Below are 23,119 nucleotides of genomic sequence, written 5' to 3' on the forward strand. Positions count from 1 at the left end.
GATTGGAGGTCTTGGGAAATTTTCAATAAAGCGGATTGTGTGGAATGTTGGGAGCGAAAACCAGATTGGAAAGGATTAAGGATCAATCTGAAATCTAAGGGCGGCACTGGTTCAAATCTGGCCTTGGGCGTTGACTTTTTTCATTAAGTGGCAGTCCCAAACAAGAAAAACTTGATCCCCAACATGGCTGTTATAATAGGTTGGTCACCTGTAGATAACCCCCCTATGTCAGAAATGACAAGGAAGGGGGGTCATAAAAAAAAAAAAAAAAAATTCCTGAGTGCTTTCCACTTTTCTTTGGGCAGTAAAAGTAGTTGATTGTTGCTAATGGATATTGCATCACAACCTGAATATATCCAAGCAGAGTGGTTAAAGCAGTGATTCGTAACCACAGATCACAAACAAGCATAGATGCTAGCTGAACCAAAGTATAAGGAAGACTAAATTATTTCTTCTCTAAGCCAAGGCTTGCTTATGTGGCCCCTTATATTAACAATTAAATGCCTTTTTTATTTAATTTCACTAATTAGACAAATTTATGTTCATAATGAAGCATTATGGACTCTTTAATTTTTAATAAATTTCAGTTTGGTTGAAGCGATGAATATTTTAATGTTATATAGATTTATAGTTCGCATATACTCAATGCTGTATGTATCAGATTTATTCAGGGTTAGTTCTGGCCTTCCTCTTCCTGTTACCTTCAGCAATTTATGATCTTTAAATTCAACTATAAAAAATTATTTTAATTAAAAAAAAAAAATTAATCGTATTTAAATAGATTTAAAAATGCTAATGCACATTAATACATATAATAATACAATTAAATAAGGAAAATACCTGTAAATTGAAAATAATTATTATCTCAGAATTACAATATGTCTTAAATCTTTTAACTTTTATTCACCCAAAAATATTTAATTATAACACCTTTTTAATTCTAACTCAAAAAATTTAGTAGAATTATGATTTACTTTTATGTAATTATTTTTTATTCTTATTTTTTATGTCTTTATCAGTGTCTGTATTTTGATCATGGCAACAATTCATACTTTTCATATTTCCATCATCTCCTTAGATGTATTTATACTTAATAAATTATTATAATTTATTTACAATTTTATTTTCTATATATTTTTAGAGCTTCTTTCATACTGCTCTACGAAATTCACCGTTTTGTCGAACATATATTGATAACAACCTTCATGTGACTAACTGGCGTCGTCACCTCGGCTGTAAGTGCCAATACAAACATATTGTTGATTGGTGCGGTTGTTCGCCAAATAACTTCCGTCTTGAAGATTGGGGCAGACTTCAGGTACATTTGATTATAAAATAATTTTTATTTAAAAAAAAAAATCAGCTAATTTTCAACTTCATTATATATATATATATTTTTTTTTTCAGAGTACTAAGTTAAAACCTGTCTTCTTTGCTCGGAAATTTGAGCCTGCTGTAGATCAAAGTATCATCAATCAAGTTGAGGCCTGGTTATATGGACCTTTTCCCTCGAGTAAGTGTAATCGAAGATTTTTTGTTCTCTGTTTTACAAAAATTTATTGAATTACAGTCATATCTCATAACTAAAATCCTACATCCGATTTCCTTTCCAGATGTTTCAGTTGCATTCACCTACTATTCAAGAATCCTTCTTCCTTGACCTTAATGCATTGCATATGTAAGCGAACTCCTTTAAAAGTCCTATTTCTTATACTTTGTGCCTTTATTTATTTACTAAACCTTCATGATACCCACTATATGGTTGTTTTATTTAATAAATTTGAAGACTACAAGGAAAATTTGAGGTATCTCATTTTTTCTTAGATGTTATAGTAATAATAAAGTTTATCTTGGAATCTTTGAATACTCTTTACGAGAGCGAAGTTGAAAGAGTTTAAAAATAGCTTTAGATTCCTAGTGTAAAGGGATCCCTACAGTCAGAATAAGAGTAAAAAGTAACCAAAGATGAAAGTTTAGATTGATCATGCAGGAGTAATAATGATGAAATAGAAGGGAGGCTGAGGATATTTCATTTGTATGGTTCATTTCACTTTATTTTGCAGGAAAGTGCAAAAATAATGATCAATCAAGCTTTATGTTTGTTTCGAACTGGAAGAGATATTGCACAAGATCCTTACTGCTCGATATCTTATATAAAAGAAAACATTAGTCAAAGAGGCCTTCATGATTGAATCAGTCTGGCCGTTGAATTTTGACTGTCATTCTAACTTTGCGAGATATGGAATTAAAAGCAAACTTTTTCAATTAGTCAATATGGCGGGTGTGCGCCCTTCTGTAGTTGGTTGAGCATGTAAATTAAAATGTTTTCAACTTTTGTACTTTCTCTGCCATGATTATATTGCCCATTAATCCAGAAGAAAATAGAAGTGGAGAATAATTATCAATGAAATATCTATATCATAAATCATTGCAAGAAATTCAAAACCTTTGTGTGACAATTGATGTTTGCGTCGACTATGGAGGATTGGTAAATGAAGAAAGAGGTACTTGTTTGTTTAGATGGCGGGAGAGTGGACATGTTCTGGAAGCTATGTGGCTGATCATCCTTAGTTTACATTTTAGCAGTAAAGTCCTTCCATCTTATAATCTACAGCAATTAGGAGGTGCATCCCTTATTAATTATTGTCAAGTAACTAACATCAAGAATCATCATTGAAAATAGTAACGGTTAGCTTGCTTAACTTTATAATTAGTTCCATTGCACTTCACCCCTCAAATAATGTTTACATTTATTTTAAGAATAATATTTTTGTTGTGATTGTCTAGAAAACCCGCCCTGAGATAATAGAGTGAATAGTGTTATAAAATTTGAAATAAAATAAAATTTTCATATCTAGTTTTATTAATTTAAACCTTGTCAGCATCAGGCTTAATTTGAGATGTGCGAATAATAAAGCAAGTTAATTCTTACAATTTATTTTTACAATTTTTTAATATTACAAAATGTATTCCCAGGTGAATATAAGTCCTATTTTTCATATACTTTTTTTTTTTCTTTTTTAATAATGCTGTTTTCAAAATATTTCGTCTTTAAGACAGTGCGTTTTCCTTATACCCATCTATACATTCAAATTTTCAAAATTCAAAACTGTAGTAAGAAAAAAGAATAAAGTTTTAACAAAAAAAAAACCTTTGAAAGTTAAGTTGTAGGATTACAACTAATTATTTACTTTTTAGCTCGTTTTTCTCCTTTTTAAAAACTTTATCATCAAATTTTTCATCCTAAAATCTCTTGGAAACTATTGTGAGTCTTTAAAAAAAAAGAGTTAGCTCATTTTTTCTCTCTGATCTTTATTTGGTTTGTTATTGTAAACTGCATTTTTTTGATTTTTGAACCTATCCTATTGTATCGTTATTTTCAACGTTTCAGACGTCACCGCTATGGAGAGCTATTGGCATTCTACTTATTCCTCTTTGGACCTAGGGCCTCGACCTGATGATGCATTGATAAGTATCGCTCTTAGTCTCGCAAGGGCTACTTCTAGAAGAAAGTTAAATTGCAGTATATCTTCGACTAACAAAATATTGGAGATAACATCTTATTATCGTTATGACGCATATGTCGTAAGTTTTTTATTAGAACTGTAAAAGATTTTATTTGGTATTTTCTTAGTACTATCAATAACGTTAAGAGTTATTTTTGACACTCTTCAAGCAATATGAGAGATTCTGGCACCAAGCCGGATACTGATACGTCAGAATATAAAATCACACCTTTATATTTGGTCAAGGTATCGTGTTTATCTGAGTTTCCAGAAGGATGCTCTTTAACTAAAGGATCCTTGACCAGTTCTTCTTTTTTGACTATGGAATATTGGACGTTCCCTTACTTTTTTTTTTGCATTCTATAACTTATTTGATTTTACCTTATGTCATGACTTCTTTCAGGGATCTTTGATATTGTATAACATAACTGCGAAAGGAAACCATGATTCAATTCTTCTGGAAACATGGGTACGGCCTGTTGGTCATTACACTGTTTTGGAAACGATGGCTTCTCTTTCGGCTCTCAAAGTACGTATGCTTGTTATTTCATAATTATGTGATTATCATAAACATATCTTAATAAAAAAATGAGGAAAGCAAGACATTCCGTCTGGCCCATGAATTTGAATAAATTATAGTTTTATGTCCAAAATTTGTAATATTTTTACCGAAATTGCTTTTTGTGTTGATATCTATGATATACTACATTATTGTTTAACTTAAAACACTGGTGGTACTAATATTAGTGCTGATACTATTAAATGGGGCTGATTAGAACCCAAAATGTACAAGTGACAATTTAGGAAATAATAATTTTAGTTGCAGTATTATACCCATCACTGAAGCATAAATTTTATTGAGGAAGAAATTCATAATAACTTTTCTATAGTTGAATAAATGTGTTAAAATTTGATCCCTAAAAGAACTCTTTACGTTCAATATTTTCCAAAATCAGTTTTTCATGCACCAATATTTTTTTTTCTAATTAATAAGAAAAACATTATGTGAATTTCTTTTAGTAAATATTATCAAAACTGCTATTCATATGGAAAAATAATTATAAACCACTTTATGATGTTTCGAACAAGCTTCAAATTGAGTCTAAGAGAACTTTTTACGTTCAATATTTTTCAAGGTATAATTTTTCATTTTACAAGGACAACATTTAGTGAATATTCTTTTTATAAATGTGGGAAAAAGTACTATTTGCAGAGGGAAAAAAAAATCACTATAAACTGCTTAATAATGGATCTAACAAACAAGCTTCAAATCGATCCCAAAAGGAACTCTGTTCAATATTTTCCAAAGTACAATTTTTCAAACACTAATTTTTTTTTTCCAAAGAATTTTATTGTATAAGTTATCACAATATAATAGTTTTATATATGATCTTAGATACTTATAATACTTTGGGAATTATTGGCAATAAACCTAAAAACATATGGTGGCCATTTTGAAAAATCTGCCATACTTGGTCTAAAATATCCCCATGGAGAGGTTAACTTTTTACCATCATGTTTTCAAAAGATTTTTTCATAAGAATTGGTTGATGGAAGTTTATTAACACTTATTTGTAGGTACAAAAAATTGTTTTCAAGATATTTTTGCGTTGCTACTAAGCTTCTCAATTACTGATATTATACTTACAAAGACATATTCAAATAAAGTTTTTTTTAATAGTCCTGACTTTTTATTTTAACTTCTTTATCCAAGTTGAGGTTTAGTTCTGCATTAATTCTAACTCACTCTGTTGATGTCAGAACAATTAGAATTGTATATATTTTTAAAAAAATTATGATATTATGAATTTCAGAGAGTTGAAGTAAGCAGTGATTATGACCAGAAGGAGTCTGTGGCTCGAAATTGGCTGCGGACCCTGGGTCCGTTTTCAGAACCGGTTGCGATTTATTATTTGGAACAACCTATATCTGGTTATAACTTAACTTTACTATGGATAGATCCAATTGGTACCTTAGCTGATGTTTCTTTTCTGTCAATCTCAGGCGATAGTCTTGTAAGTATATATATTTGTTTTTTAAAATTAATTATACTTATAATTTTTTTATTTTAGAAATAGTGTAGTAGAATCCATAGCATTTACTTACTGAAGAATTGGTGATATATTTATTTATCTTCATATTGTGAGTAATGGATCAACATAAATGGAAAGAGCAAAAAACAAACGATTGAGACAAAAAAAATTTGTTTTTTCCCGGCAAAGACTTCCTTCCATTATTGGAGTCCTATACTGTCTAACCATGGTTGGGGGTCAAAGTTTGTCATTTTGTGGGACCACCACTCATTGAAAAAAGCCAACACCTCAGGCCGGATTCGAATCGGTACCACCAATAGACATCAAATTGGTAAGACTATCTATTAACCACTGACCTACGGGCGGCATTAGGGAAAAAAAAAAATTTTTAGTTGGTTCTACAGACCTTGTAGATCTTTGGCTAAGATATCCTGATGGATTACTTCAAGCCACATGTCCTGCCCATCTTAACTTACTTACCATCATATTATGAGGTATTGACTGACTAGTCTTTGCAAGCAGTTCAAAGTTAGTTCTTCTCTTCCGTGTGTTAAGGCTCTGATTTCAGATCACTCCTGAAATTGTATAGAGGACTTTTCTTTCGAATCTCTCGATTCTACTTTCTAGGATACCTGTTAGAGCCCAGGTCTCAGAGTTGGCTTTATCATGTAATTTTATTTATTGTACACTCTTAGCTTAAGATTTTTAGAAATTTTTCATGTTTTGTATATTCTTGAAAGAGAGAAGAAGGCTCTGCTCGCGTTTGCTTTGTAGGGCTTCCTCAGGCTAAAAAAACAAAAAAAAAAACAGCTAAAATTATGTAATAGAGTAAGAGAATAAGATAACATGAAATAAATGTAAACTAAGGTATAATTAAAAATAAGTGAGAATTCATATTAAAATGAACGAAGTAAATTAAAGAAAAATAAGATGTACAATAAAAACTAGAAATAAACAAGGAATAAAAAAAAGTATTATACAAAAAATTAAAATAATAAAAAATATTAAAGTAGATAAAAGAGAATTATAAAAATACTGTACACTCTAAAATATGAAAAATAAGAGAAATAAGAATAAAATAGAGGTCAGAAAAAATAAAGTTCATTGTTGATAGCCTGTGTTTAGTTTTTTATTTTATTATATTGTTTAGTGTTTATTTTATTAATTGCACTGTGTAGTCTTCTGTGTTTAGTCATTTTTCAATAAATTTATTATTACTATTTTTTTTTTTTTAGACAGGGTTCATAAAAAGCTCGTTGAAGGCACCACTGTTTCCTGGGATTTGGACACTGAGGGTATTATATGGAGGGAAAGCTCATTCTGAAACCTCTTTCCTTGTAACACCTCTTGAGCTCTTGAACGGTTCTCCTTTAACCCAGAGGGAAGCTGGGTATGTAGATTTTTGATAATTTATATATATACATATATATATTGTAATATCCTCTTTTTAAATCAATAGTTGATATTTATATATGTGATTTTAGTTATGTTTTTATTTTATGTATATCGTTTCAGTATTGTTGAACCAAAAAGCAAGCTAACCAATTTTCATTGTCTATGATAAATACGTTATTCAAAACAAAACCAAGATGGTGGTACATATCCTTCAAAAAGTCAGTTGAATAGTGGCCATGTTGAGCAGATTCAAATATTTTATAAACTCTATTTTAACTTTCCATCATAATTGAAAATACACTAAATTTAAGAAAATATATAAGTCAAGAAATAGTGCTAAAGAATAATATTCAGAAAGTAAATCATTTGCAAAAATCCAAAACTGTTGTGCGACAATCGATTTTAACTGGAACATCGAGACAGGTTTTGGTTTTTGGCAATTCATCAGTTGTTTGGGCGCGGATTGGAAATGATGTTTCCAGGATGAGGAGGTCCTCATCAATTTTGTCTAGCAAGGGTGGACATCTTGAAAAGGGAGACATCAGAGAGTCGCCCTCGAAGAAAAAAGGACGCTTGGTTTGGATTACCTGGTGAGAGGACGTCTGTCGGCTGGAAGCGGTAAGGATTGGAAGCTATTGTTGTGAGAGAGACATAGCTTTTTGGAAGGACTGGAAGCCATTTTTGATGGTAGGACATAGCATTATAGAAAAGAAGATACCAAGAATAATCAAAAGAAGATTGTGAAATTGGTTAGTTTTGTTATACCTAAATTTAAATACATGTGTAAAAGAGATATTAATTTAATTAAGTGTTAATAGTAAAAGTGTCTGTTTCTGATTGCCTAGAAACCCGCCCTGAGATTAAGAGTCTATTATATTATAAATATTAAATAAAATTCTATTATCTATTTAATATTAAAGTTTTTAATTTGAACCCAAGCTATCTTTTATATTTGAAATTAGTTAAAATTAATAAAATTCTTTTTATTTTATTTTAAATAATTTTTGAATTATTTCTATATATATAAGTTATTATATATCTTCATGATAACTTTTTTCTTGACAGTTCTAGATATATATTTTTGTGGGTCTTGAGGATAAGCTCATTACGGCAAATCTTGCAGAAAAAATTGAAAAACAACAGGGTAGTTCATCAGCTTTTAATAGATTTCCAAAAGGTTTACGATTCTTTTGGCCACCAGAAACTGTATAGTATTCTGATCGAACAGGGAATACCAAAGAAGTTAGTAAATCTCGTAGGGATGTGCATGACCAAAACATTTAATAAGGTACAAATCGGTAATCATTATTCTGAGAAATTCCAGGTCCGGTCGGGTTTAAAACAAGGTGATTCTTTATCACCTTTCTTATTTAATCTAGCACTGGAATATGTCATTAAAAGTGTGATGAATACTGAAAAGGGTTTAACTTTGGGTGGTAAAATACCGGTGCTTGGGTATGCTGATGATTTGGTATTATTGGGTGAGGACAAAGAAACTATTGAACTAAATACAACCACGCTAATAAACTCCAGTAAGGAACTAGGTCTTGAAATAAATACGGATAAAACAAAATACATGGTTAGCAGTAGAAACTCGAGCAATTTCGGTGATATAGATATAGGAGAAAATACGGTTGAACGGTAGATAAGTTTTAAGTATTTAGGTTCTACGGGAACTAGAAAAAACGAAATCGATGAGGAAATAAAAGCTAGGTTGAAGGCGGGAAATGCTTGTTATTTTTCCATTTCGAAACTTCTTAGCTCGCGCCTTCTATCGAAAAACTTTAAAATTAGAATTTACAAAACTATTATCCTTCTCACTGTTCTTTATGAATGTGAGACGTGACCTCTTACACTGAACAACGTCTTAGGGTTTTCAAAAATATAGTATTGTGCAAAATTTTTGGACCGAAAAAGGATGAATTAACGGGAAAATTTAGAAGACTATATAACACTGAATTAAGGGACCTACACCCAGTAAATATAATTCAAGTTATAGCATTGCGGTGTATAAGATGGACGTGTAACCTACCTACTCAACATAGCAGTAATTCAACAGACTTCGGAAGGACGTGTGCCACCATCTTGAAATATTTGAAACGAGTCTGTTTTGGTCTCCATAACTTATGAATAATTAAATTAGTTAGTCTGCTTTTTAGTTTAATAAACCAAATAAACAATATTGAATGTTGGTTCATAACCTATTAATATATAAAAAATAACTATTTATCAAAAAAGAGGATATTACAATATATAATTTCAGAACTTGTTACAGAGAGCAAAGCTAGATTTATGTAAAAGTATAAGACTAAAATTGGATGAAATAGTTCATGTTTTACATAATAGACAATATCAAATCCACCATTGATGGTATATGTATTGTTTTATAAATTGCATTGAAAGAAAACTAAATGCTTCGGGAGTTAGCTGTAAATTTTTCAGGGAATAGCAGATAAATAGATGTATATTTCTATTTAATTTAGTAGTCAATTAAAGGCCATTAACTAAAATTTTTGTTACAGTTTTATGCATCGTGGTCCATCTGAAAGATATCCGAAGAGAGGAGAAGACTGGGGCATACGAGGAGGTGGCAATGCCTTAGAAAGGAGAGCTCTTGCCAATGCCAGAAGAACTGGTAAAGATCTGCAACAGTGGATAGATTCCCTTTCTAGTCGGCAAGTAGAATTTTTTTATATTACTTTATTCATGAGTAACTGGGACTAACTGTTCAAATGTTTATATTATTATTTTCAATAATGTTCATTTGGGGTGTTGAAAACTACAATAAACTTTCCTAATTTTTTGTAACAAACCAAGAGCTCAAAGTTTTATATAAGGAACCAGATGTTGTCCAGTTTGTGAGGTTCAGTAGAATGAGGTGGGCAGGGCATGTTGCTCGGATGGCTGAAAGTGATCTGCCAAGGAAAATGGTGACTGAGGTAATACATGGATGGAGCAAGATGCAGAGGAAGACCACACTTTCGATGGAGTGACGGTGTAAGTGGTGATGCCAGGACTATGATGGGAGTGAAGAACTGGATGGCGGCCGCACAAGATCGTAATGATTGGTTGAGGCTGATGCAGGAGGCCAGTATTCGACATCGAGTTGTGGAGCCGAATTAATTATAATAATAATAATATTTTTGTAAAAATTGAGTTTGAACTATCAAAGAATTTTATGTCATGCCATATGTTGCCTGTATAAAGTATTATTGTGATTTCAAAACCATTCTGGAGATAGAGCCAGTTGAGCATATTAGATTAATTTCTTTAATCTCAAGTTGGCAGTGCAATAGTGGCTTAATAGGTTTGATACAATCTTTCACTGCCAATTGAAATGTAAGAATTCCAAACCAGATTTAAAGCTGTTTAACAAAAATATAATTGTATACTACCACTCCAACGAAAAAGGCAGGAACAATTACTTCCTGACCAGACTTTTTTAATCTTATTTTTTTATTATTTTTTTTTTTATGACCCTCTTCCTGGTCATTTCTGACATACAGAGGTGAGGGAGGGAGAGGATTATCTAGATGTAGCCAACCTATTCTAACCATGGTGGGGGGATCAAGTTTTCATTTCATGCGACTTCTTCATAGGATTCTTTAACCAGAAACTTTTTAAATGAAACATTTATTTTATATTTACTTAATAGCTAAATACATTTTAATGTTTTAATTATTTTTTCAAAAAGAACTTGTATATACCCATATAGGATGTCGCGACAATTATTTTAGTGGGGGGGGGGGGATTTTTGATTTCTATATTGACAAAGTACTTCTAATCTCTATATTAAACATACACCTAATCCTCCTGTACTTCTATATTTATTAAGATCCTAATTTTCCCATAGGTATAATAATCATGATTCTTATGTTTTTGTATATAAGTGATTTTTTAAAAATATTCTTTTGATATTTATTATGATTCTTATGTTTTTGCTTATAAACAATATTTTTTAAAATATTATTTTGATATTTATTATGATTCTTATGTTTTTGTATATAAGTGATTTTTTAAAAATATTTTTTTGATATTTATGGATTCTTTTATGCTGCTTCTCTACAACATGGCATTGGATTATTTAGAAACACTAGAAATGCAGAAGTGTGCACTCCTTTATTATATGTTGAATAGTTGATTGAGGCTGACAGTTTTTGCAGTTTGGTTGGTTCTCTTTTTTAATTAAATCTGTGATTTAATTAAAAAAGATTATTTTACAGCTGATGCTGCTGTAAAATAATCTTTTTTAATTAAATCTGTCATTGGTATGATATGATTGGTAAGAACTTTTGCTTGAATGTACATAAATATATTTTTCTCGGCACACCTCTTTTTCGAAAGTGATTTTACAAATTTGGAGAAAAGTTGGGGATCAGTGCAACAATGGTTCATTATTTATTAATTTTATCAAATGCCTTACTCTATTTTGGCTTCACTTTATGCAAACAGATTTTTCTTTACATATATCTTTCAAACACAGCTTTTCCTATAGATATTATTTTATAATGATTTATCAAATTTATTAAAAAAATAATAAAGTTTGTGAAGAGGGGGAGAAGAGAGGGAAGCTCAGTGATAAGGCATTGTGCTACTAACTTCAAGGACCCAGGTTTGAATCTGGCTTTGGCAGATAATTATATTCTGTTTCACTGTAGCTGTGATCCAGCTCTTTGGGTTCTAGAGCCCTCCGGGGTCCACCCAGCTTAATTGGATAAAAATCTAGTGATCGTGTATGATTCTGAACAAAGCACCTCCTTGCACAACCGTTGATTTGGAACAGTACTTTCTTACTAAGTATTGTACCCCTTTCTCTCCATGGGTTGTAATAGTACACATTTAAAAAAATTTTAATGATAAAATATTTTGTTAAAATATATGTACCTTCTTACTCAGTAGAAACAGTGAGGAAGCTATACTTACCTACGTTCTTTGCTGATATTTTTTCCTTACTTCAAATTTTTTTTTTTTTAGGTTTTATGAAATTGTCGAGAGCTGTGTCGTGAAGAAAAGGAAGTGGTGTGACCTTCCAGTGTGTGAAAACACTAACTGGAGTTCACTTTCGCCTGATCCAAAATCAGAACTAACCCGGGTGGATGAATTCTCTGGCAGAATGAAAAGGTAAGATGGTTTATCAATGGTTTTTTTTTTTTTTTTCTGGGACAAATTATTTTGTAAGAAAAAAAATATAAAAGAAAGTCCTGTTTTTCATTTATAATCACAGAATGCACCAATGACTTTTATTCTTCTTGTTTTTAAATTAAAGGGCTCTTAGGTCAGAGTTTGAAACCTGCTTCCCTTAAATTTCAGGACAGCATTAATATTTGTTAAACATTTCATTAAGCTATACATTTTTTTCATATAAAGTCAGGGTAATAAAATAAGTATATAATGTTTCACAGATTTATTGAATAATCTAACTGAAATTTTTTATCAAGAACTTTAACAAACTGAAGGGATATTTTTTTAATATTATTATAAAACAAATTTTACTTATTTAGATGAAGAAAAACATTACATTAGGACTATAAATAGAGTGAAATATGGCCTGTACTTCCCCCTTTATTCTTATACGCTATTACTCTAGCACTGAACATTTAAGGTGTAAGTGCAGACCTTAGCATGACGTTAGTATTTACTAAATATTTCAATTATTATTACTTCTTTCTATTTAAGAAACTATTTTTAGTTATCACTGTGTAACATTTTATTTTACATATAAGGTAGAATAATGAAAAAGGGTTGTAAAAAATTGAGTTTTCATTTGACTAAATTGTTTTATTTCATTGAGTTATAATTTGTAAAATGGGGGTTGGTCCGCCAAAGGGCAGACATTGAGTACTCCTCTATCCGAGTGGGGCAACTATGAAACTAACAGCTAAAATTACCATGGATACGATATTAATTTATCAATGGTTCATTCATGAATAAGGGTCGTATCCATGACAACTTTAGCTATAGCTAATTTTTGCCTATCACTGCCCTCTAGTAATCCATAAATTAATTCTATATAGCATCAAGTTATCATAAAAAAAAAGAAAAAAATAGAAAACAGCTTCTTTGATTTATTATGCTCAGATGCTTTAATAATAGCCAACTGTGCATACTATTAAAATAAGGAGGGAAAATAACATCCAGCATGTTTCCAACTTTTCTAATTCTTGGCCATTTAAAGGGAAGACATTTGCCTAGTTTTCCTCTACAACTCAGAACTCTTTGATGACAAGAAATATTTGTAAAAAAGTCTGTCATGGTCTTGCCCCCCAAAATGCACTTTAAAAATAGAAGTTCATATTAATTGAAGTTGGATTTATGGAATAGAAAGCATAATAAGACAAATGTGCATATGAGAGTGAGTAAGCTAAATAAAATTTCATGCTCATCTGAAGTAACAGTTTAAGTGCTGTGTTTAATTCTGATATCTCCTCTGTTAGTGAGAATTAATTATAACTGATTGATCCAGCTGGCAAGGAAGAGGCATGGACGGTAATTAAGGGATTGAAATAAATTTAGTATTGAATTCTTAAGTAATACAAAAAATGCTTTTATGAGGTTAGGTCAAAATTATGTGCTATGTAAGTTTGTGGGTTAATTTAAATTTAAATTATGGGAAACGTAATTATGTCTGTATGTCGACTTAAAATTGTAAGTGCTGGTACTTGATGATGGAGTTAAATGAAAGTGATAGAAATGAGCTCACTTGTTGTCTTGGACCCCATTGGGATGGGTCACCTGTGCTGCTGGTTATGCTGATGTGTGGGTGACCAGTGCCCCAAGGTGTCCATCTGTGCCCACTCTAAGCTGCTCCTAGCCTGTCATTTTTCCTTGTCTAGTGCTAATAACTGAGCGAGTGCCATTCTTGCCCAGACTGCGGGTTCAAACCAGTCTGGAATTAGACTCTTCAGTTGATAGTCCCCACCCATAGGTGGTGCTGTGATTGGTTATTCCTTGTGTCAATAGATGGCACCACTTGGCTTTTTCACTTATTAAACTATCCTTCAATCTTACGTCACACAAAAACTAAAATTATAAGCCTGTGGACTGAATATGCTGCAAGTTCAGGACCTAACTTGTTAGACATAAGTATTATTTCTCAGGATTTTAATTGTTTATTCTAAACATCACCTTAAGAATATTTGATTTAAATTTAACATTTGTCAATTGGAATTGTTCTAATATTATTTATTATTGTTAATTCTTTTTAGATGGTAATGGGTCTAAGAAGAAGGTAGAAAACATTGTGATATTATATGCTACACCTGACAATACCATACTATATTATTAATTTTTTATTTTGAAACATTTTGAAGCCATATCAAAAGCATTTATTTATTTTTTTATGTGAGTGTACCAGATCAGTTAAATTTATTATTTGTTCTTTTTTTTTTTTTTTTTACATTTTATTATTTTTTTCCTAATTGCTGAGAGGTTCCTTATGAATATAATTATAACTCTTATATATTGTTTTGATCTTGTTTGTTTACATAATTTTTCCATCACGAAGTTTAAAAATACTATTATTAATGTTCTATGATGTTATTATTTATATATTTTTTTCCTGTAGTAATTATCTGTCCGTTGATATGTTTAGTTATATTTAATATTTCAAGTAATTTTTTTGTCTTAAAGAAATCTGAAATTTATGGTGTGTTCAGCTTTGATAGCTAAAAGTCCGAAATCTCGGTCTTAGTTCAGGTCATTAATTTAAGAAGGTGATTGAAAGTTAGCACAACTAAACTGTGCTTCTATATTCCTGAATTAGATATCTTTATGATGGTAGCATTTAGAAAAGCGTATGTTGATAAGCCATATATAATTTATTATAATAATTATTTCAATTTTCTAATACTTTTTTCAATTGCAACTCATGATCTTCAAAAGTTTAAGTAGACCATTTAGGATCATTTATAACCTGAGTCAGTTATATTAAGTTACGATAAGTCCAAGAAATTGAATCTCAGCTCTCCTAATTATAAAAAAGACGGCAACCAACCTCTTGATAGCCAGAGGAGCCAAAAAGAACAATTGGTCCACTTAGTGAACTGATCCTCCCACTGTAGAGTATTTACTTTTCAGGAGATTTGGGAATGTCAGGGATATTGTTGAAATTTCGCTACAGTCGGAAAGTCGTCAATAGTTCTAAACTTCAAAAGGGGGAAGAAAGGGGAGAAAACTTGACACTTAGCATTTTTTTTTATTTAATTTTTTTTTTCTAAGTGAAATTTTTTTACCGATGTTCTACAACTAAAGAAAAAAAAAAATTATACAGGAATAATTTGATATTGTGACCCGAGATGAAACGGAAGTGGTATGGGGATGTGAGGGAGAAGCTGGTCGATTCTAGTAATTTTTGTAATGTAATAAGAGAACAGGAGTTTACAGTAACTTAACAATCCTGGTAGTGCTGGTATACTCTCCTATTTTAATGTAAACAAAAAAATTCCTGCTAGAATTGACTCTAGAAATGGCTGTTCTATTCCTGATATTATTACTATCCTGTAATTAATATTTTCTGCCTTAAACTATTAGATAGTACGCATGATAATGTCTAATAAAATTTTAGTACATTATATTATTTCTATAAATTTCACTTTTGTCGGCTATAATGTGTAAAAATACATTAAAATATATGAAACCATTATTGAATATCGTAATCCAGAAAAAAAATATAAGTAATGTTTGGAGCTCTCTTTTGAAATATTTTAATACTGTTAAAACTGAACACGCCCAGATTTATGCCTTCTGTATATTTGTATGATGAATTTATATTATTTAGATTTCTTAGGATCTCAGATTCCAACAGATTTAGCAAGCAGGAGTTATATGATCTTACAATACCAGACTAGTAAATAGTTTGACACTGTATAGTTTAATTTTATTTTATTTTTTAAATTATTTTTAATTTAATTTATTATAGAGAGTTTAGAAGTTTATGGTTTCTACTGATGGAATCAATAATCCATATCATTTTTCATTCTGTCTTTTGGATAAGCATTTATAATAAATATATAGAAGTGACTAATTATTTAAAATTTTATCTTATTGCATGGTTTTTTATGTGTAATGCATACATTTGTCTTTTTCTCGTTATAGCCTCTGAGATAATGTTTTAACTTTTTACCTTGTAATAGGCATGTTTAACTCGATGTCTTAATGTTGAACATTTGTTCTTTGAAGATTGTTAATATTAGAAGTTAATATTGTACTGGTAATTGAGTCAAATAATTACTTTAATGTTTTTTTCCCTTTTTTAAATGAGTTTTATATAAATTTTATAATATTTTTATGCATGTATGATGGAAATTATCACAGTAGAGTTATTTGCCAGAATGCCAGTTTGTTGATAAATCAACTTTGAAAAGTTTATTTATAGGGGAGGGAAGAGTCTGGTTATAAAGATTAATGTTTATTTTTATTTAATAGGAGTCAATAGTTATTAGATTTAGTAGGCTGAGATTAGTATCAATATATATGTGCCATATGTATATTATATATATGAAGAAGTTGATTCTCGAATTCATTCTCGGCATTCAGATGTTATGTGATATAATTTATTAAATCTTAGGGCTGAATTCATTGATGGCACTCAAGTAAAACTTTTCATTTTATCAGGATGAATTTTGATGTAATTCCGCTCAACCCAGTGGTTTCCAACCTGTGAGACACACCCCCTCTCCCTAGGGAAGCCCAAGACTATATAATAGGGATCACGCCATCATCTAAATATTTCATAATACAAAAAAGAAGAAAGTCAAATAGAATTCAAACAAAAAATATGAAACGGAAAAACGGTTCTGCATAAAATGTTACTTTTGTCTTAGTATCTCGGGATTGAATGCTTGAAATCCATCCATACTTTTCCTCAAGTAATATTTAGATCAAGTTTCGCTTTTGTGTTTGAAGCTGCTCGTGAGGTGCGAAAAAATAAGACAAGCTCAAATGTTTAAAAAAAAAAAAACTCAGTAGGTACTTTAATTAAATCATTGCTAGAGCATCATATTCATACTCTGATGCGGAAAAATGAGATTACTCCAATTATAAAGAAATTAGAATTCTGAATAAGTTTGAAAAATTATAACTTTGAAATGTGAATCCTGCAGATGAAAGTTAAATTTTTTATTAATTATCAATTTTTAAAAAAAATTTTGAAAAAGAAGCCCTATTATAACAAATTTTTTCAAAAATTTGTTTTAGTTATATTTAAAATTATTATTACTTAAATTAAAAGGTATTTTTTTTATGTTCATTCATGCTTAAATGGTATATTATTTTGTGGCCCATTACATAATTATAATATGAGGTCAGGATTTATTTAATTAGATCGTTGGGAAAATTATGGTGTTGCAACAATTTTTTTCTTTAAAGAAAAGGGAGGCAGGGGTACAAAATGGTTGAAAACTTATTCAGTGACTTAATGGTCAATTGGTATTGACTTATCGTATTCAGTATTGGTGGAATGTATAGAGGAATGTGATAACAACAAACTTACCTGAGTGGCCATTTATTAATACCTGTTTTTTAAGTTTTCTTCTTAGGTTAGTTATTCTTTTTACTTACTTTTTGTGGCGTCTATGAATTCGGTCCTTAATGTTTGTCAATTCTCGTTTTCTACATTACTATGTAAAATTTTGTACCCTTTTTTTTTTTTTAATACTTTTTTATTACTTGTTAAAACCTTTGAAATAGCAATAAGTCATCATATGATTGTAAAATTTTATATTTGATATTACTTAATTCATAAATAAATTTTTTTCTGGCATCTATTGGTATTTGGTGAAGTTGATTGAAGGGTTTGCCTATATAACGGAGTAGCTCCATTTTGATGAATTAAAAACATAAGTTTTCCAAATTCTGTTTTAGGGGTAATTTTTTTTTTTAAATGTATTACCATTAAGAAATTACATTAAGTCATCTGTCACCCACTATCCTCTTCTCAGAGTGGAGAAGGAAGCTAAACAACTCTTAAAGTAACACATATAATTTTTAAAACAAACAAAAAATTGGACACAGAACTAAATGCTTATATATTTCAGTTCACAGCCACAACTACCCAGCGTAGACCACTGGTGTTTGTGTGTGGTAGTATCATCGATTCTCCTATTGTGTACTTTAGATTTTGTTGTTTTTTGTTTATTAAGTGATAACTTGTAACTGAGCTTGATAAATGTAATGATGCGAAAGATATAGGGGTCAACAATTTACTAATTTAGTTACCAAATTTATTTATAATCTTTAATTTACTTATAATATGTTTAACCTAATGTTTATTTTCAAAGACGAAAAATTAATATTATTTTTTGAATTATGATTTCAGTAATTGTGTTATCAGTGTCGCACTGATATCTTCCCTAAAGTTTTAGGTTATTAAATTGTGACTTACCAGATAGTGATGGAAGTGTATAATCTGCTTCATTCCTAAAGGAGCTGTGGTTTGGCCGATGCTTTTTGGTCCCATTCAAAAAAAAAAAAAATTAGTTTCTTTATCAATAATCAATAGATAAATAAGGTGGTTTTAGCATTGTGTTAATAACACTATCTAGGGATCCGATGTCCATGTGCATTAGGAAGTGGGTCCCAGAGCACTCGGTTCCAGAACGTTGTAGTGTGGTTTCGATTCCCACCTGGGGTAGTTAATATTTATTTCTCATCGGTCCCGAAAAATGAATCTTGACACTCCCAACTTTGTTAGTAAGCGGTGGTAACTTCAAATTAGCTTCCCAGGGTTGGCAAAATGTACCACTAGGCCCACTTGCCGGACTAGTTTCTCCGCCAGTTACCAATACCAAAGCCAAAACCACACTGCCTTCAACAAATTGAATACCATTAAATCAAAGTTATTGTACTTGCACCAGTCATCCCTACCTCGAGTTGTTTTGGGGATAGATTTTTTAATTGTTCCCACATCTTCACCCAGTTCTAGTCATTTAGTTGCCATATATAAGTGGTGGGTAGGCACTCATTAGACTAAACTTTTTTAAAAATATTTTATAAAGAATTACATGTAGATACACATTTTTTAAAAATTGTAATACATTTTTTTTATTATATTTAATTGAGTATTTTCAAAAGTTACGTACACGAACATAACTGAAAAATATATATAAGTGGAGAAGATAGTTGGGGAAGGGAGGAGTGCAGTCGACATAAAAACACGAATAAACAAAAAATCATTTCAACCTCAATTTCAGGCCTACATTAGGGAGCTTCAGTAGAGATTCTGACTGCATGTTGGCCGAAACGTTGGCACGAATAAATAATTTTTTCTTTATTTGTGTTTTTTTTGCTGACCTCACCTCCCCAGCCATCTTCTCCATTTATTAATCTACGATCAACTATCTACACCTCATTATCAAAAAATATATATGTATGAAAAAGGCAATAATTATTTAATGATTTTAGTAATAATATTGGAATATAATAAAGATCAAAAGTAGCTTAAATCAAATATAATAAAAAACGTATACTGCTACTGCCTCCTTCAACAAACAGAGTATCTAATATAGTTTATGCACACGACATTTAACAAGCACTACAAAAGTTTCAGTATTCTCATAACTGCATTTTCTCACCATGATTTATATTTGAACCAGGACTCATAGGTTATAGGGACGTTCCCACAAACTCTCTCCAGTGATTTGTGCCGATAGTTTCCATACGTTCTTCAAAATTACCAAATTTATTGCTAAGGCTGTATGCAACTTTTATCTCCCATAAAAACTAACCATATTTGGAACCACTTTACTTGTCTTCTAATTGCCTTCCTATTTTTTTTTTTCTACTTCCTTTTTCATTAATGTTAACAAATAATATTCTATTTACTTGATGTCCTCACGTTTGTTGTAGAAAATTGGTTTATCATTTGATTCGTATTTAAAATTTTTATTTATAACTTAAACAATTTTTAAATATAAAGATGAATAAAACCCCACTGCTGATGGCAACACTGCTTCAGAGCATTGATCAGCTTGGCTGTTTTCCTTTGTTAGAAGTTGTTCACTTGTAGCATCCATCAGCGCAGCACAAACCCTTTGTTATTTTTTATAAATTCCTCCCTAGTCCACAACAACATATCGGAGGTCATTCAGATGGTTTTGAATTTCTCAAAGCTAGCTGTTTTAGAATTGGAATTTATGACAGCAGGTCCCTTCATTTAACTGAACTAACATTCTAGTAACCTTTAATCACTGTAGACTGTGTTCAAAGGGAGGTTTTGAGGTTCCTATAAGATGCTATACCATTCATTGGCCAAAATATCTTGTCATAAATCTTCAAAATGATTTTTTTTTTTTTAAACAGCATTATTTTTTTTCATTATAGGAAATAATTTTAAATTTTTTTCTTTCTGATTTTCGGTGTTCTTGATATTTTTGTCATCTAGAGTGAGAAAAGGAAATTAAAAAAAATAGTATATATTTATACACATAAAGTAGTCTAATTTTATCATATTTCCAAATACCAATACATGCCATTCAACAATGCCTGTTCGTCTGAAAAGGGCATTGACATCTTTCCAGTTGTATTTATACAACTTGATGCTTAATTGATTTAATATAGTAATATATTACAAATATAAACAAATTGTAAAATATATTCATATTAATATAATACAAATAATATTAATATGAATTTGTTAATTTTTTTTAAATTGACTATTATTGTTTTTGCCATTTATTTGTGAATTTTTAACTGTTATCTGTGATAACTTTGTTATTAATGTGAAGAAAATTTTTATATGAGCTTCATTTTAAATTAAAATTCAACTTGTAAATTATTTTAAAACATTTTTATAGAACACGACATATCACAAAAAATATATCTCCAATATTGTTTATCTCAGTAATAATTGGATGGAAAAAAATGACAAAAAAAAACTTATTGCATCTGTTATAATACACCAATAAACAAAATATAAATTGTATTTACAATGATTTAACTAAGCAATTGTTTAAGTTTAAATTTATGGCCATAGGAATATATAGAAGAATTGTGTTTCAGTTAAACATTCACATTCGCCGAAGAAAGTTTTTTTTTCTATATATTTTATGTTCCTTTGAAACATTTGCTCACTTTTTAAAATGATAGGTATTAGTTTTTAAATTTAACAAAATCCATTCAAATGTTTTACCATTGTATAATTAAAAAGATTTTTTTTTTTGTAATTAGAGTGGAAAATGACCTCCAGTTGTGTGTTGAATGATTATATCTTTGATACTAGAATTAGAAAAAAGTGTTGTAAATGATAAGAGATAAAATGTTTACTTATAAAACGAAATTAAAATAAAAAAAATTGTATTGATTATTATGTGACTAATATATGTTTTGTATTTTGTAAACAAAAAAGAAACCAAATAATGAAAAAAAAAAAGATATCTTTTCTCTTTGTAAATTTACTCAAATCTTTTACAAAAGCAATACTCTTGTACAATAATTTATGTATTTTTAATAAAAATATTACCACAATATTAATGTTAATTATTTCCTAAATCATTTTTCCTTAAGGATATTAGGAGAATAAACGTCTTAAATGGAGATGCAACAGAGGATAAATCACAATTTGAAAATTCTTGAGGATCCATGAAAATATGGATAATTCAGATGAATATATATTTGAAACAATTATTAGATCAATAGTTTTTAAACTACACCAGGAAAAAAAATTTAAGCTTTTCCAAATACCAAATTTAAAAAAAAAAATTAATTGATAAAATTTGATTTGTCCCATTTTTATAAGGAAATTGAAAAAAGTCAGTAAATTTGGAAAAAATTGATCACAATTAAAATTAATACTACATAATCTTCAATTATCACAAAATATCAAAACATAATCTTCAGTATTACGTATTTAATATTAGAATATATGTATGAAGTGCTCCATCAACCTAAGGCCAGGCATTACTTCAACATTTATGATTAAGGTTTGTTAATTAATTTTGATTAGGGGTTTATGAGTTTTAATGATAATGATGAATATGGTGTGAATAATATGGAAAGATGTCAACTTACTCCAGGCTTCCTTTTTCTTCTTCGCATCCTTCTGTTTCCCCTCTCCTCTCTTGCCCGGAGGCAGTTCAGAATATTTCTACTCACTCATTTTTTCACTGTTGAAAAGAAGGAAAGAAAATTGCATAGACATGAGTCTACCAAGTATAGGTAGAGGAAATAAAAAATGGCGGCTGTTTCAAAGTGATAAAAAAATGTTTTTTCATTCGGAGCTCAATATCTCAAAACGTAGGAACAACACAAGAAAACCTAAGAGAACGTCATTTAAAGAAGAGGAAATTTTCTAAAATATGAGCCTTAATAGAGTTATTTACGTTAAATAGTTTTCGAGTTATAGCTTTTTAAAAAGCAAAATTTCATAAAAATGTTGTGTGGGACATACTGAAAGATCGGTAATTCGTGAATTAATTTTGAAAAATCTATATCTCAAAAACCATTTGACGTACAGATGTCTATTAGCACTCAAATTAAAGCTAGTTTAATGAGCTATAAAGTATTTTATGATGTTTATCTTCGTAGGAGTAATAGTTTACATGAAAATAGATTGATTTATAGTTATTCGGACAAATTTTCTGTTAAGTGTCATAAACTACTTTATAGTACGTTAAATTTCCTTTATTTTGAATGTTGGCAGACATATGTGCGTCTTATGAATCTAGAGATATATTTTTGTCAAAAATCCAACATTTTATATGAACAGCTATAAATTAACATTTTGTGAGTTTAATTTGACAAATATCATAAAATCTACTACTCCTAAAAAGATAAACATAATCGACTATTTTGTAGTAAATTTAACTTGCTTTAATTCGAGCGCTGGCAAACATCTGTACGTCCAATGGTTTCTGAAATGAAGTTTTTCATAAATCAAACTTATGGTCCGAACAACTATAAATCAATTTATTTTAGCAAATATCATGAAAACTACTATTCCTACGAAGGTAAAGGTCATAACCTTATTTATAGTCTATTAAACTAGCTTTAATTTGAGAGCTAATAGACATCTGTACCTCTCGTAGTCCCTGAGATATAGATTTCTCAAAATAAATTAGCTAACTACTAATCTTTCAGAAGATTTTTAAGAAATTTTGCTGTTTAAAAAGCTATATCTCGAAAACTATTGGGCGTAAATAGCTCTTTTAGGGCTAATCTTTCAGAAAATTTACTCTTCTTTAAATTATGTTC

The 23,119-nt window shown here is 30.0% G+C and overlaps 1 protein-coding gene across 2 annotated transcripts in view; it reads left to right on the forward strand.

The window, feature by feature from the left end:
- oxt (Xylosyltransferase oxt) overlaps positions 1–23,119 on the forward strand; it is a 48,070-nt gene that overhangs the window by 5,785 nt on the left and 19,166 nt on the right. The window contains exons 10-18 of one of the 2 annotated variants that reach the window (XM_014416920.2): positions 1,142–1,318; positions 1,408–1,513; positions 3,392–3,585; positions 3,910–4,035; positions 5,321–5,521; positions 6,775–6,929; positions 9,457–9,609; positions 11,909–12,055; positions 14,140–19,743. In XM_014416920.2, the coding sequence (XP_014272406.1) occupies positions 1,142–1,318; positions 1,408–1,513; positions 3,392–3,585; positions 3,910–4,035; positions 5,321–5,521; positions 6,775–6,929; positions 9,457–9,609; positions 11,909–12,055; positions 14,140–14,146 (1,266 nt within the window). In that variant the 3' untranslated portion in view covers positions 14,147–19,743. Of the gene's footprint in view, positions 1–1,141; positions 1,319–1,407; positions 1,514–3,391; positions 3,586–3,909; positions 4,036–5,320; positions 5,522–6,774; positions 6,930–9,456; positions 9,610–11,908; positions 12,056–14,139; positions 19,744–23,119 lie in introns of those variants that run through there. The other variant, XM_014416919.2, reaches the window with a different exon arrangement.

The sequence above is a fragment of the Halyomorpha halys genome, unplaced genomic scaffold (genome assembly GCF_000696795.3).
Source record: "Halyomorpha halys isolate HHAL.00 unplaced genomic scaffold, Hhal_1.1 Scaffold143.1, whole genome shotgun sequence".
NCBI classification, from domain to species: domain Eukaryota; kingdom Metazoa; phylum Arthropoda; class Insecta; order Hemiptera; family Pentatomidae; genus Halyomorpha; species Halyomorpha halys.